The sequence below is a fragment of the Ursus maritimus genome, unplaced genomic scaffold (assembly GCF_017311325.1).
Source record: "Ursus maritimus isolate PB19 unplaced genomic scaffold, ASM1731132v1 scaffold_16, whole genome shotgun sequence".
Taxonomy (NCBI): domain Eukaryota; kingdom Metazoa; phylum Chordata; class Mammalia; order Carnivora; family Ursidae; genus Ursus; species Ursus maritimus.
The window spans coordinates 35,214,273-35,226,784 of record NW_024424008.1 but is presented as its reverse complement, the minus strand read 5'-3'; the positions used below and the strand labels follow the sequence as shown (position 1 = coordinate 35,226,784).

General features: G+C 38.3%; 1 protein-coding gene across 1 annotated transcript in view; it reads right to left on the bottom strand.

Annotated features, from left to right (window-relative positions):
• NCAPD3 (non-SMC condensin II complex subunit D3) overlaps positions 1-12,512 on the bottom strand; it is a 57,415-nt gene that overhangs the window by 19,146 nt on the left and 25,757 nt on the right. The window contains exons 17-24 of the mRNA XM_008688327.2: positions 9,103-9,294; positions 8,672-8,769; positions 8,459-8,574; positions 4,850-4,957; positions 2,818-2,932; positions 2,616-2,723; positions 1,057-1,295; positions 53-132 (exon numbers count right to left, since the gene is read on the bottom strand). Coding sequence (XP_008686549.1) covers positions 53-132; positions 1,057-1,295; positions 2,616-2,723; positions 2,818-2,932; positions 4,850-4,957; positions 8,459-8,574; positions 8,672-8,769; positions 9,103-9,294 — 1,056 coding nt within the window. The remainder of the gene's footprint in view (positions 1-52; positions 133-1,056; positions 1,296-2,615; positions 2,724-2,817; positions 2,933-4,849; positions 4,958-8,458; positions 8,575-8,671; positions 8,770-9,102; positions 9,295-12,512) is intronic.

Below are 12,512 nucleotides of genomic sequence, written 5' to 3'. Positions count from 1 at the left end.
ACCAGAAATTAGGTAAATCATTCAGTTGTCTGACATGTGAGGAAAGAGTTACCTGGCGATGTCTGGGTGTGAATCTATCAGAGTGCTGACAAATCGAAAGAACAGAGAGCCCTTCCATTTCACAAATTCCTCCTGTATAAAAGAAACCAGCTTGTTTAAGGATGAATTTTAATATACAAACCCCAAATACGTTCAGTCATAAAACCAACTGCTAACTTTCTTTTAACATCACACCTGTCAGCTCCTCGGTCTGTCTGCGGCACATTAGCACATCTGGAGCACTCACTTCCCCACCATCTTGAAAGCACGTGTATTTGTTAATCACAAAGAGAAGTGGAGGGATATTTGGGTAGAACAGCATCATACCTACTCTATTAGGAAAATGACTCAAAGCACGTGGCTTAAAAGGGAGAGTGCCAATGGTGCGTTTGTCAGGTATCTAACCATATAAAGAAGCAAGTACATAGAACATACTAGACTAGATGTACAACTTAGTTAAATGCCTTCATATTAAAGGTCAAATATTATTTCTCCCTCACTTCAGGCTAAACATATGTTCTCGATGGCAAGAAAAACACTGAGTGCTCTGTTCACTAAGAGTGTAGAGTTCAGTAAGTTCTTTTGCACACTGAAATGTCTCATTGGACTCTCAAAGCAACTCTGAGACAGCCAGGGCAAACATGATCCTCATTCACAAAAGAAGAAGTTATGTCTAGAAACACTGACTAGTTCAAAGTCAAGGAGAATGACAAATTGGAACTAGAAGTACTCGTCCACTGAGTGTGTTCTTCTCTACACGGAATTGATTCACAAAATGAAACCTCACACTGGTTGACAGGATATCTGAACAAACACCCAAAATAAACATTAGGAAGTAACAATCTGTTTGAAAGGCTGTGCAGAACATCAGAAGAGTGGTATTTTAAACCAGAGACAAGGCTGATTATTTTTGGATTCTACTACAGAGCAGCGCATTTCTTGCGCTACTCAAATATTCCCTGAAACCAGAAGCAATAGCGGAAGGAAAAAAATGACACGTCCTGTTCTCAGACATACCTGCAAAAGATTGGTAAGCAAGATGAGTGTTTGCTTTCGGATGAATGGATGTGAATCCTTCAGACACACGGAGATATTGGGAATGTACTTATCCACCATGACAGTGTACCGGATACAAAGATCACACATGACGATGACAACATTGTTGCGAACGGCCACATCATCACACACTTCCAGCTCTCGCACAAGGGCCGGGATGCTCTTCTTTGCAAGATCCTCATGTTGTAAGCACAGCTTGCCTGTCACAGAAGAGATTAAGGTGTCTTGATTCTAATCCTATGCCTACATTTTCTCCAGATATATCTTGCTATGGGTTTTACTCGATCAAAGTTAAAACAGCATGTCAAGAATCACAAAAAACCAAAGGCAGACAAACCCATATTATTAAATATAAGGAAGTTCAAAATAACTAAAAAATAATGTCCCCCCACCCCTCCAGGGTTTTATGAGACATACACTAAGAGATGTTCCTTCACTGGACTAAAACTTTCCTTTTAAAGTCAACATTTGAATTTCAGAATTATCTACTCATCTGGAAAATGACCAATAAAATCTAACAGATGATACGTTTTATTTTGATTATACACATACTCCATTGAAGCCAAAAAGTTTAATAATGAATTTGAAATCTGAGCTAGGTAAGTAGGAAAGAATGACCACCTCATTTTATTTCTTATTCACACTTAGAAGGAAGGCTGTTATTGAGTTTTGTTTGTATTTTTTTTTTAAGATTTTGTTTATTTATTTGAGAGAGAGAGCACAAGCAGGCAGAGGGACAAGCAGGCTCCCCACTCAGCCACACGGGGCTCAATCCCAGGACCCTGAGATCACAACCTGGCCAAAGTCAGAAGCTTAACTGACTGTGCCACCCAGGTGCCCGTTTGTATTTTTTTGCAGCCCGGAGAAATGTTTTGCTCTTATTCACAGTTCTTAGATTTTTGAAAAATAACCATTATCACAAAAAATATTCATAAATTTTATCCAGCATAAAATACACAATCATACTAAAACAAAATTCAAATTATAGCACAGAGGTCAGTCTTTTCGAGACTCACAATTTGATTCCATGGGGAAATATGTTTATTAATTAATTAGCTCATCTACCAGTTCTGGTAGGTATCAAATAAACTATCTCCTTTTATGAACTGAACTGCAAATTTATTTTTTCATTTCCAGAAATCAGTGTAGTACCTGGCATATAGTTCTTGATAAACAAACTTCATGGTGCCACATTATGAGTATTAAAAAAAACCACAAAAACAGGAACAGGTATAATTGTAATAAATTAACATAAAAACCAAAAGCTCCCTACAGGCAATGTCTTGAGTCTGATCATCTTGGGTATTTGCCAACCGAGAGCTCTCATTATCAGTTCTCTTTATCAGCATGCCTCTGAGCTGGGTGCTCCTATCTGAATTCCCTCCAAAATTCATAAGAGCTAGAGTAAATATGAGCTCAGCATATGTAACACATAACTAAGGCTGGCTTATAAGAGACAAAAAGCTACCTATGGAACTAGATGGTATAAGCAATACTTTCTTCATGTTATTCTTGCTTACCCAAGGTAATGATGGCGTGTGCTCTAATCACGGAAGGCATGACACAGCCTCTGACTTGGGAGAGCGGCTGAAAGACTGGGGCTTCACTGCTACCTTGAGATGATGTTGCTACAAGGAAGGAAAAGAGTGCTTATTTACAGTATCTCAGGGGCTAACCCCGCCTTAAGACAGCATGTGAGGAGGATAATTTCAAGTGTCTTACGATGATCCGCATCAACAGAAGAAGCTACAATGGACTGAATCAGAAGGAATGCTCGCTTCTCCACTCTGGCTGGACAAAGCTGGGCTATATCTCCTAAGGTAAAAATGTACTTCACCTGCAAAAAGAATTGGTTTTGCAGTAAAAATAAGGCAAAAGAAAAATTAACTCCAGCTAAAGACATGTCAATATTTTTTTTTGTGCCCCAAATTAAAAGAACTATTTTTTTTCCATAAAAACACATGGCCACTGTAAAAAACCAGTCACTACATGGTAAAATTCACCTAACCTTTTTTGTCACTATATATAGTAAATATATTTAGTGACTACATAAGTATGTTAAAAACTATTGATGTCATCATAATTTACTTCACTATTAGTGAACATTTATTTACAATGTTTGTAATCCTTTGCTATTGTTTGCATTTCTTGTGAAGAACACCTTTGTACCTTTAAACATTGTTTTACTTCCTTAGAAGTAATCCAGAGTTAAAGGGCATAAAACTGTTTTACATTTTAAAACATATTTCCAAACTGTCTTCCTGATTGGTTTACTATTTAGACTCCTATCAAAAACATAACTACCATCTTCCTCATAGCTGCCACTACTGTGTGTTTATGAAGAACATTCAACTTGATAGTTAATAACACCGTTTTTTCCTTATCCTAAAAATGCAAGGGTGAGGCTAAATAGTAAAATGTAAAAGGCTTATTTTATTTTTGCAAGATTTACTTACTTATTTTAGAGAGAGTGTGTGCAAGAGGGGGGAGGGGCAGAGGGAGAGAGAGAATCTTAAGCAGGCTCTGCCCAGTGCAGAGCCCAACGTGGGGCTCGATCTCATGACCTGAGCCGAAATCAAGAATATGTATATTTAAAAAATCCTGAACATATGTGTGTTAGTGATTAAAGGACAATTTACGTTCTATTTAAAGAAGAGTGAAGTAAACAATATTATACAAGGCAAAATGTCGCCATATATATTTTGACTGAAGGGAAGATTCTGGTGACATATTTAATAGTTGAAAAAAAAATTTTAGAGGGAAAAATTCATTGGTCAGCATAAGCATTTTTCTTAGTTTGGGCAGTGACCGCTCTGACAAATTAGAGGCAAGAGAGCCTCTAGAAACCCTGGGACAGGACCATCTTACACATCACAGCCCTCTGAACTGAAAAGTCTGGATCCCTACTGATATTTTTATTACTAAAGTGTGCCTATTAATGCCTCAGCACAAATGGTCTCTTCTCACAAATCTAAACATGGTCCTCAGACTCTGGGTACAAGTGTAAGTTGGCAAAGCAGAACACAGAGGAAACGTGCTCTACTAATTTTCAAATAGATGAGAAAAATAGCCAATTCTGGTGCAATGATGGCCTCTACTGAAGGGCATCAAAAAGTTTTCTTTACCGAGTGTCAGATGTTGGAGTCAGAATTACTACCCCATGTTTTGTTGATGGTCAGCCACTCGAATCAGGAAACTGGCTCTACATTTACTGGCCCACAGGCATCAATTGCACCGACACAATTTCTAAAGCAGGGTGCCATGTCATACAGTCTTGCTGCTTCAAGGTTATTTGTATTTTCAATTTTCAAATAATTTCACTGTATCATAGACATGGCTTCAGAACTACTAAGCACTATTCCCTAGTTCTACAGTCTGATATTCGAACAGCTTAGCAGACACATTATAATTTAAAAACACATCAGACAAGCCAAAAGAACAAGGGGCATACTCCCTTTATTACTTTCTTACCTTATTATTTCACGATACATACTGTGTTTTCCCTATGGGATCAGGTACCTCATAGGTTAACTGGATGAAGCATATCCCATCAAGTTTTTCCCCCAGATAATATGTACGTGACAGAAAAATGAATAGGACACCAACACAAAAATTCTTCTAAAAAAAAAATAAGCTCTAGGCTAGGAAAATCCTTTTCTTGCTAATAGCGTAAGAAATGCACATTAGAAAGTCATCATTAAAAAATCCCAACCGATATAAAGGAAAGGCATGTTTGAGAAAAGTAATTACTTACAAACAGGTCTTCATCCATATTCCCGGGTCCACTTTGCTTCAGAACTATTTCGGAGAGGGACTGCACACAGGTGGAGAGGACATCCCCACACACCTGCTTCAGTAATTCCTGTGGCAAGTCAAAGGTAATCTCTGAAGGACGCCATACATCTACAAGACTATCCATAAGACAACTTTCTCTGAAGAAACTTTACTGTCTCAAAGGCATAAACGATAAGCCATGAGAAGCCCTAGCCATCATGCTTTCGAATCTCTGCTCTTTCAGCAATCTGGCTAGAAGAACTAAGCAGAATTCACAAAGAACAGTATATACATACAGTATATACACACACACCCCTTTCTTTCTCCATGTGCCCTTAAAGAGTAAAAAGCAAATATGTGGGAAGATCTAGTGACCTGATAAGAGATCTATAAACAGTGGTGCTCCTACATCAATAGAGGAAACATCACAATTCTTCTAGCACATGTAGATGGCGAATTAACTACTAGAGCAACCAATAAACTTTGAAAAGACATAGAATAAAAAAGAACAGTTATCATTTTGAAATGTATTCATTAAAGACAAGTTTTCAGCCTCTTGTTAGTTAAAATAAACTCAAGTGGTCACCATCTCTAGTATACAACACTTCATGCCAGCTGAGAGCTCAGTCACATTCTACAGCTCTTTGACTACATTTTCTCTAGGAGGCCAGTCCAAAACACCCAGGTTGAGCTAAGTGGCTCCACTCTAAGACTTCCATGTTCTCCTGTGCACATTTCTATTTTAGGAATGATTATATTATTATTATTATTATTTTTAAAGATTTATTTGAGAGAGAGCAAGTGGGGGCGGGGGGGGGGAGAAAGAGAGAGAGAGGGAGGAGCAGACTCCACACTGAGTGCAGAGCCCGACCTGGGGCTCAATCCCACAATCACGACCTGAGCCTAAATCAAAAGTTGGGAAGCTCAACCAACTGAGCCACCCAGGCATCCCAGGAATAATTATATTACGTTGAAATCACCTGTTTCCATGTGCATCTATCCTACTATGCTGTGGGTGCCTGAGGAAGGGACTCTGTTTTAACCATCACCCCAGGGCCCAGCAGCACTACCACAAAATGGTGCTCAATGTTTACCACACTGCGGCAAACTATCAGTGTGATCCAAACGTTTTTTAGTTTTACTTGGCCTAAAGTGTTTCAAAATGATTGTCTTTACTACTTTTTATAGAATTACTATTCTTATTTTAATAGATTTGCACAGCCTGAGCTGTGATGCTGTCCACCAGAACTTCCGAAATCTGTATGCTTTATCTTGGCAAGAAGACAAAGGTTATCTTGTGTGAGACCTCGAGCCTAGAACTGAACTGGGCTGGGAGTTGGACTGGAACTTTTGGAATCAAAGAATCCAGGAAAGAACCGTCATGGCCATCTAATCCTGGGGTTCTCTCCACACAGTGACTTATGTCAAGTTGTCTAGCTTCTCTGTGGACACCTCCAATGACTTAGGATGTGTCCTGAGACAAGTCCCTCCATTTTAGGCAGAACTCAGTATGTTTTTTTCTTTAGTTGGCCAATATTTGTCTCCTTGCAATTTCTACTCATTGGTCCAAATCAGTTCTCTGTGATGCCAAATAAATCTAATTCGTCTTTCATTTTAAGGTCCTTCATATATTTGAACTTAGCTAGGCAGCGTATCCCACATAATTCTTCCCTTCACCAGCTAAACACCCAGGTCCTTCAGCTGTTCCTTATACAACCCATTTTGCAGCTGCCTCACCGAATTGCTCTCCCATTGATATATTCAATTTTATCAACATTTCTCTAAGGAGTTGCCACTCAAGTTAAATTAGAACATGCCAACTTACATTTCACCAGTACAAAGAGGAGGACCATCACCCCACTTATTGTAGACACTATTTCTATTAATACAGTCCAACATCTCACAGACGGTTTCCACTGATAGCCACAAAACACTATTAACTGGTACCAAGCTTACAGACAGCAACAATGCCACAAAACCTACGTCTTTTCATATACAGTGCTGGTGAGCTAGAGCCTAATCACCTATTCTTTGGGCAATTTTTTTTTCTCAGTAAAATACAGAATGTTCACTTACAGAGAAAAGGAAAAGAGAAGTATGTTTAAGGGAAACAACCAGGTCACACAAATTTAAAATATCCTAAGATTCTGGAAAATCTCAGGGCCTCAGTCCATTGTCTACTACCAAGGGAAGTGGTGTTGGCAAAGCTACAACCGTGGCCTTTTTTCAAATGTCGTAGTAACTCTCTTCTAGTTCTCAATTTTTAAATGTGAAGATAACTGTCTTCCTCACAGACTCTAACAATGATGTAACTTACTGAGCTAACAATGTGGGCCATTAGTGAGCAGCCAGTGGCTTCTTAAGGCCCCAAGCCCACCGGTATTATAGGCCACTCTTCCTCCAGCCAGTGTTGGTGAAAAAAGAGACTGGGAATGCAATGTGAGGCCTTAGTTCCAGGCATGGCTCTGCCATTGATCAGCTGTGTGCCACCGAGACATGCAGGATCACAGTTTCATAATCTGCCATATACATTTCTCCCCACTTTTTCCTACATCTTTTTCCCTTGTGAAGAGCTTTTTGTTTTGTTTTGACCTGTTTTCTGCTATTCAAATATGCTCCCTGCTTAGGTAATGTTCCTTATTTAAAAGTTTTTCTTGGATCAAGAGATAAACGGCTAGAAAAATCAAACAAAGCAAGTATCCCTTTCACAAGACGAGCCAAAAGGTACATGCCAGGAAAACACCAGACACCATTTACATGGAAAGAGCTGGGCATTTTTAGTTAAGTACATTTCAACCTGTTTTCAGTCCTAAGCAAAAAAAGTTATAATATACTTTCTTATTATATCTGTTACTACAAATAGAAGATGTAACTTATCAAGGAAGGACTTTGTTTAAGGAACTTATATAAGAAAAGGAAGCATAGAAATGTAGCTGAATGAAGCAAAAAATATTTTTATCCTGGAAAACTTAAAAATATTCCAGCAGTTACTTAAATTAACTTTTGACTTCTAGAATCATTGTTAATAACCCCAGTCCTAAAATTTTTCATTATGATTAGCATTGCCTAGGAGTATATTTCATGATAAAAACAGAATGCATGGTAATAAAATAACTTATTAGAGAAACTGATATGAACATCTTTTAGGAAGTCAAAGTAATGGCTCTGTCTCATGCAAAACCCTGTTTTGGATTTGTGTGTATGCTCTACGGAAAACATGAGCTGTAGGCTCTGGACAGCTTTGGGGATGTGATACAAGAAGAGGTATAGAGTAATATAGCCTATGGTAACAGGACAGGTATTTTCCAGGAGTATGACCTCTCAAATGATCAGAAATCATTTCCTAGAGGACACCTGTACCTAGAACCAGGGTGGTGACTCCCTGAGGGAACCCTGTGTCATTAGTAGCCAAGATCTTCTCGGGGAATGTCAACTGCTTATCACGTAAGTATTTCCTTGTAGTATTAGCTGCTGGAGACTACCCATTCTTGCAGGTTCTCCACAAAGAACACTCTTCAAACTTCAAAACAGAGTAATGTGTCTAAGTACAAATAAACGACAAACATATCCACGAGAGTTTGTAGCCTACCTGTTCCTCCACGGGTGTCTCTGCAGATGCTCTGCAGAGTCTTTGCAAAGTATCAACAGCTGAGCTGATCAACTCTAGAGACCACTGGAAGCCATTCAGCTTACACTTGACCACATCTAAAAAGAAAGTCAAAACCCTCCAAATTTAACTGCTTAAAATATATATATAAAGTGAGAAGCAAAGCCTTTGCAAGATTCTCCAATAGACACTCACCAGTCACCTTGTCCCGGGTGCTCTTAGGAAGATGTTTTGCAATACGCCCAATAACACACAGAATATGTCCTAAGGTGTTTGAATTGGGATTCTGTTGACTAGGAAAAGGACATAAGGAATATCAATATAGAGCCAAAATAAACTCTGTTGCCAACAAAATAGTCTCTGGATTGTTAATACTGGAAGAATGTAGGGTAGCATGGTTTAGGAGTCAAGTTGTAGGAGCATTAAGGCACGTAAATTACTGGGACAAGGGGTAAATTGAAAGGTTAAAACTTATTCTTATCCTTCATGTTTGTTTTTATACCAGAATTTAAAGACAAGATCTATGTATATGAATAGCTATGAAATAGCCCACTTCCTTAAAGACATGAGCTTTGTTTCCAAGAATCTTCAGTGTCTATCAGCAACTACATTATAAGCATGCAAACCTGCTGATTTTCTCCCAGGACTCTATTATTTTGGTGTAGTCCAGCCTGGGTGATGAGCAAGCAATCTTGGAGAGCAGCATCCAGGCTGGTGCAGAATGTTCTGTGTCAGTGTAGGATATTACATTGTTTATAAAACTGGATGAGAATTTCTCCTTCTTGGACCAGATATGAAAAGCCTTATTTAAGTAGCGGCTGGAAAAAAAAAAAGATGGGAAAGAACAATTGTAACTGTAAATATACAAAACTGTTCAGAGCAGCCCTCAGTGAAAGGTTACCAACTTCTGTTGCTCCAGGACTCCTCTGGCACATCAAACGTCTATGCAGAAGTTCCTGGCTAGTGACATATTTGATATCAAACTGGGTATCTTTAAAAAAATTTTTATTATCCAGAAGATATATTTATTCCTCCCCTTATAAAGTATTTATTTTTAAAGCAAAGAATAAAATTTCATAATTCATTTGAGACCCTTCTTATCCTCATTCCCTCCAAAATTGCTGTACAAACATAAAGGATAGGTTACCAACAACAAATGCAGCCAGAGTTTAGAGGGTTTTAGTGACAAAAAGCATAGACATTGCTGTTTTTTTCAATGGAACGACTGGAGACAAATGACATCCTAGCATTTAAATATGGTGATATTAAAAGAGCTAAACTTTGCCATGACCTGCCAATACCACTCAGAAATACATATTTCAAACCCTCTAAAAATTAAAAAAAAATGCTTCTGGTGTATTAAAATGCTGGTGTTATGTCATTGTTTTATATCATTTCTTATTTGACTTCTTCCCACAGCACTGAACAAGATAACATGACTGATGAGATAAATGCAGTGTTACATATTTAAGTGAAGAGAAAAATACACTTCTTCCCCCAATTAATTTTTCCTAAACCGCTAGGAACATACACACTCACACACACTCACATACCAAGACTTTCTCATTAAGTGAAAATAAAAGGAATTCTCAAAGCATGGAGAAGACAACTGTAACAAAATAAACACATCTTCACATAATAAGCATATCCATATAAATTAATGGTTTTAATAAATAAGCTGCTGATTAAAAATCTATAAACATCTAGAATTTTACTGCAGTTACCTCATAACATAATTTATATCTGATTATGGTTCAAAAACGATATACATACAATTAACAAATACTTTAAAATTTATTAAGAAGAATCACACAAAATATTAAGTAATGTGTACTATAAGAGGTGAACAGAATGGGAAAAAAAGTCCTCTGAACTTCCAGTTTTAAAACCTCAAGTTTGGCTCTTCTGACAACTAACACCCTTCCAGCTGTTCAGCTGAACAGCTCCCCAAAAGCCTCCCTCGATTAGCTTACCCCTCAGCCCCACTGTTGATCACCAGCCACTCCCTATCAAGTCAGAATGTTCTCAACAGATACTAGCCTGGTTCTTTTGTACAATACCATTGACCTCTATCCTAACATCAAAACCAATGGACTATATTCAGTCCCCATTTTCCATGACCTCTGCCAGACATTATTGACCACTCTCTCTGCCCTTGTACTCTGGTCTGTGGTCTACTTGTTGGATCTCTCTTCTTTTCCCTTCACTAATTCCTTTTCTTCAAACCACTCTAATGGCTGATTTTGAAAATTTCTATTCTTAGTCCTCTTATCTACAACAGAACCCTGGATGATCTCATTCATTACCAAAAGCTCTCCACTTAGACATGACAAAACATCACAAGCACACTTTTTTTTTTTTTAAGTTCCAGTTAGTTAACATACAGTGTAGTACTGGTTTTAGGAGTAAAATTTTGTGATTCATCACTCACATATAATACCCAGTGCTCATCACAACAAGTGTCCTTAATGCTCATCACCCCACTCACCTCCCCTCCAATAAAACTCAGTTTGTTCTCTATATTTAAGAGTCTCTCGTGGTTTGCCTCCCTGTTTTCATCTTATTTTATTTTTCCTTCCCTTCCCCCCCATGTTCATGTTTTGTTTCTTAAATTCCACATATGAGTGAAATCATGTATTTCTTTCTCTGACTTGCTTCACTTAGCATAATACATTCTAAGTTCCATCCACATTGTTGCAAATGGCAAGATTTCATTCTTTTTGATCACCGAGTAATATTCCCTTACACACACACACACACACACATCCCCCACATCTTCTTTATTCATTCTTCAGTTGATGGACATCTGGGCTCTTTCCATAATTTATCTATTGTTGATAGTGCTATAAACACTGTGGTGCATGGGCCCCTCAAATCAGTATGTTTGTATCCTTTGGATAAATTCCTTGTAGTGCAATTGCTGGGTCATACGGTAGTTTTATTTTTCACTTCTTGAGGAACCTCCATGTTTTCCAGAGTGGCTGCACCAGCTTGCATTCCCACCAACAGTGCAAGAGGGTTCCCCTTTCTCCACATCCTCGCCAACATCTGTTGTCTCCTGACTTGTTAATTTTAGCTATTGTGACAGGTGTGAGGTGGTATCTCATTGTGGTTTTGATTTGTGTTTCCCTGATAATGAGTGATGTTGAGCATCTTTTAATGTGTCTGTTAGCCTTCTGGATGTCTTCTTTGGAAAAGTGTCTATTCATGTCTTCTGCCAATTTCTTAACTGGATTATTTGTTTTTTGGGTGTTGAGCTTGATAAGTTGTTTATAGATTTTGGATATTAACCCTTTACATGATGTGTCACTTGCAAATATCTTCTCCCATTCCGTAGGCTGGCTTTTAGTTTTGTTGATTGTTTCCTTTGCTGTGCAGACATTTAAACTGGACTTCCAACTCCTGCCCTCCCTCTGTTCAGAAATCTGCCCTGCCTCTACTTTCCATACCTCAGTGAATGGAAATCCCATTGACCAGTTATTCTGGATAGAATCATGGAGACTTCAGGCCTCTAAGCCTTTGCATTGCTATTTTCTGTCTGGAAACACTCACTATTATGGCTGCCTGGTTAATTCCTACTTAGTCCACCTCTGGGAATAATTCAGCTCTTGCCACCATCAATAGGAAGCCAACCTAAGCTAAAAAAAGAAAAAAAGTTTAAAAAAAAATCACCAAACTGCTCTATGCCCTCCCTCTTTGTTCCTAAAACTCACTTTCTACTTAAATTGTGAATTTATTTTATCTCTTTCCATCTTCAAATCAAAACTTTATCAATTCTATACTTTTACTAAATATCTTTAAATATACTTCATTCTCCTCATTTCTACTGCCTTCTCCTTGATGCAGGCCCTCATCATCTTTAACTTAAATCATTTCAGTGCTGGCCTGTTTTCTTAGATTCTGGTTGTCTCCTGGTCACCAACCACAAACCCTTGCTACATAGCCTGTGAAACTGAAAGTGGAGCTGAGAGGCCTGCAGGGGGAGCTCTCAGGCCTACCACTGGTCATCAACCCTCCCCAACAGGAAGGGTTATGA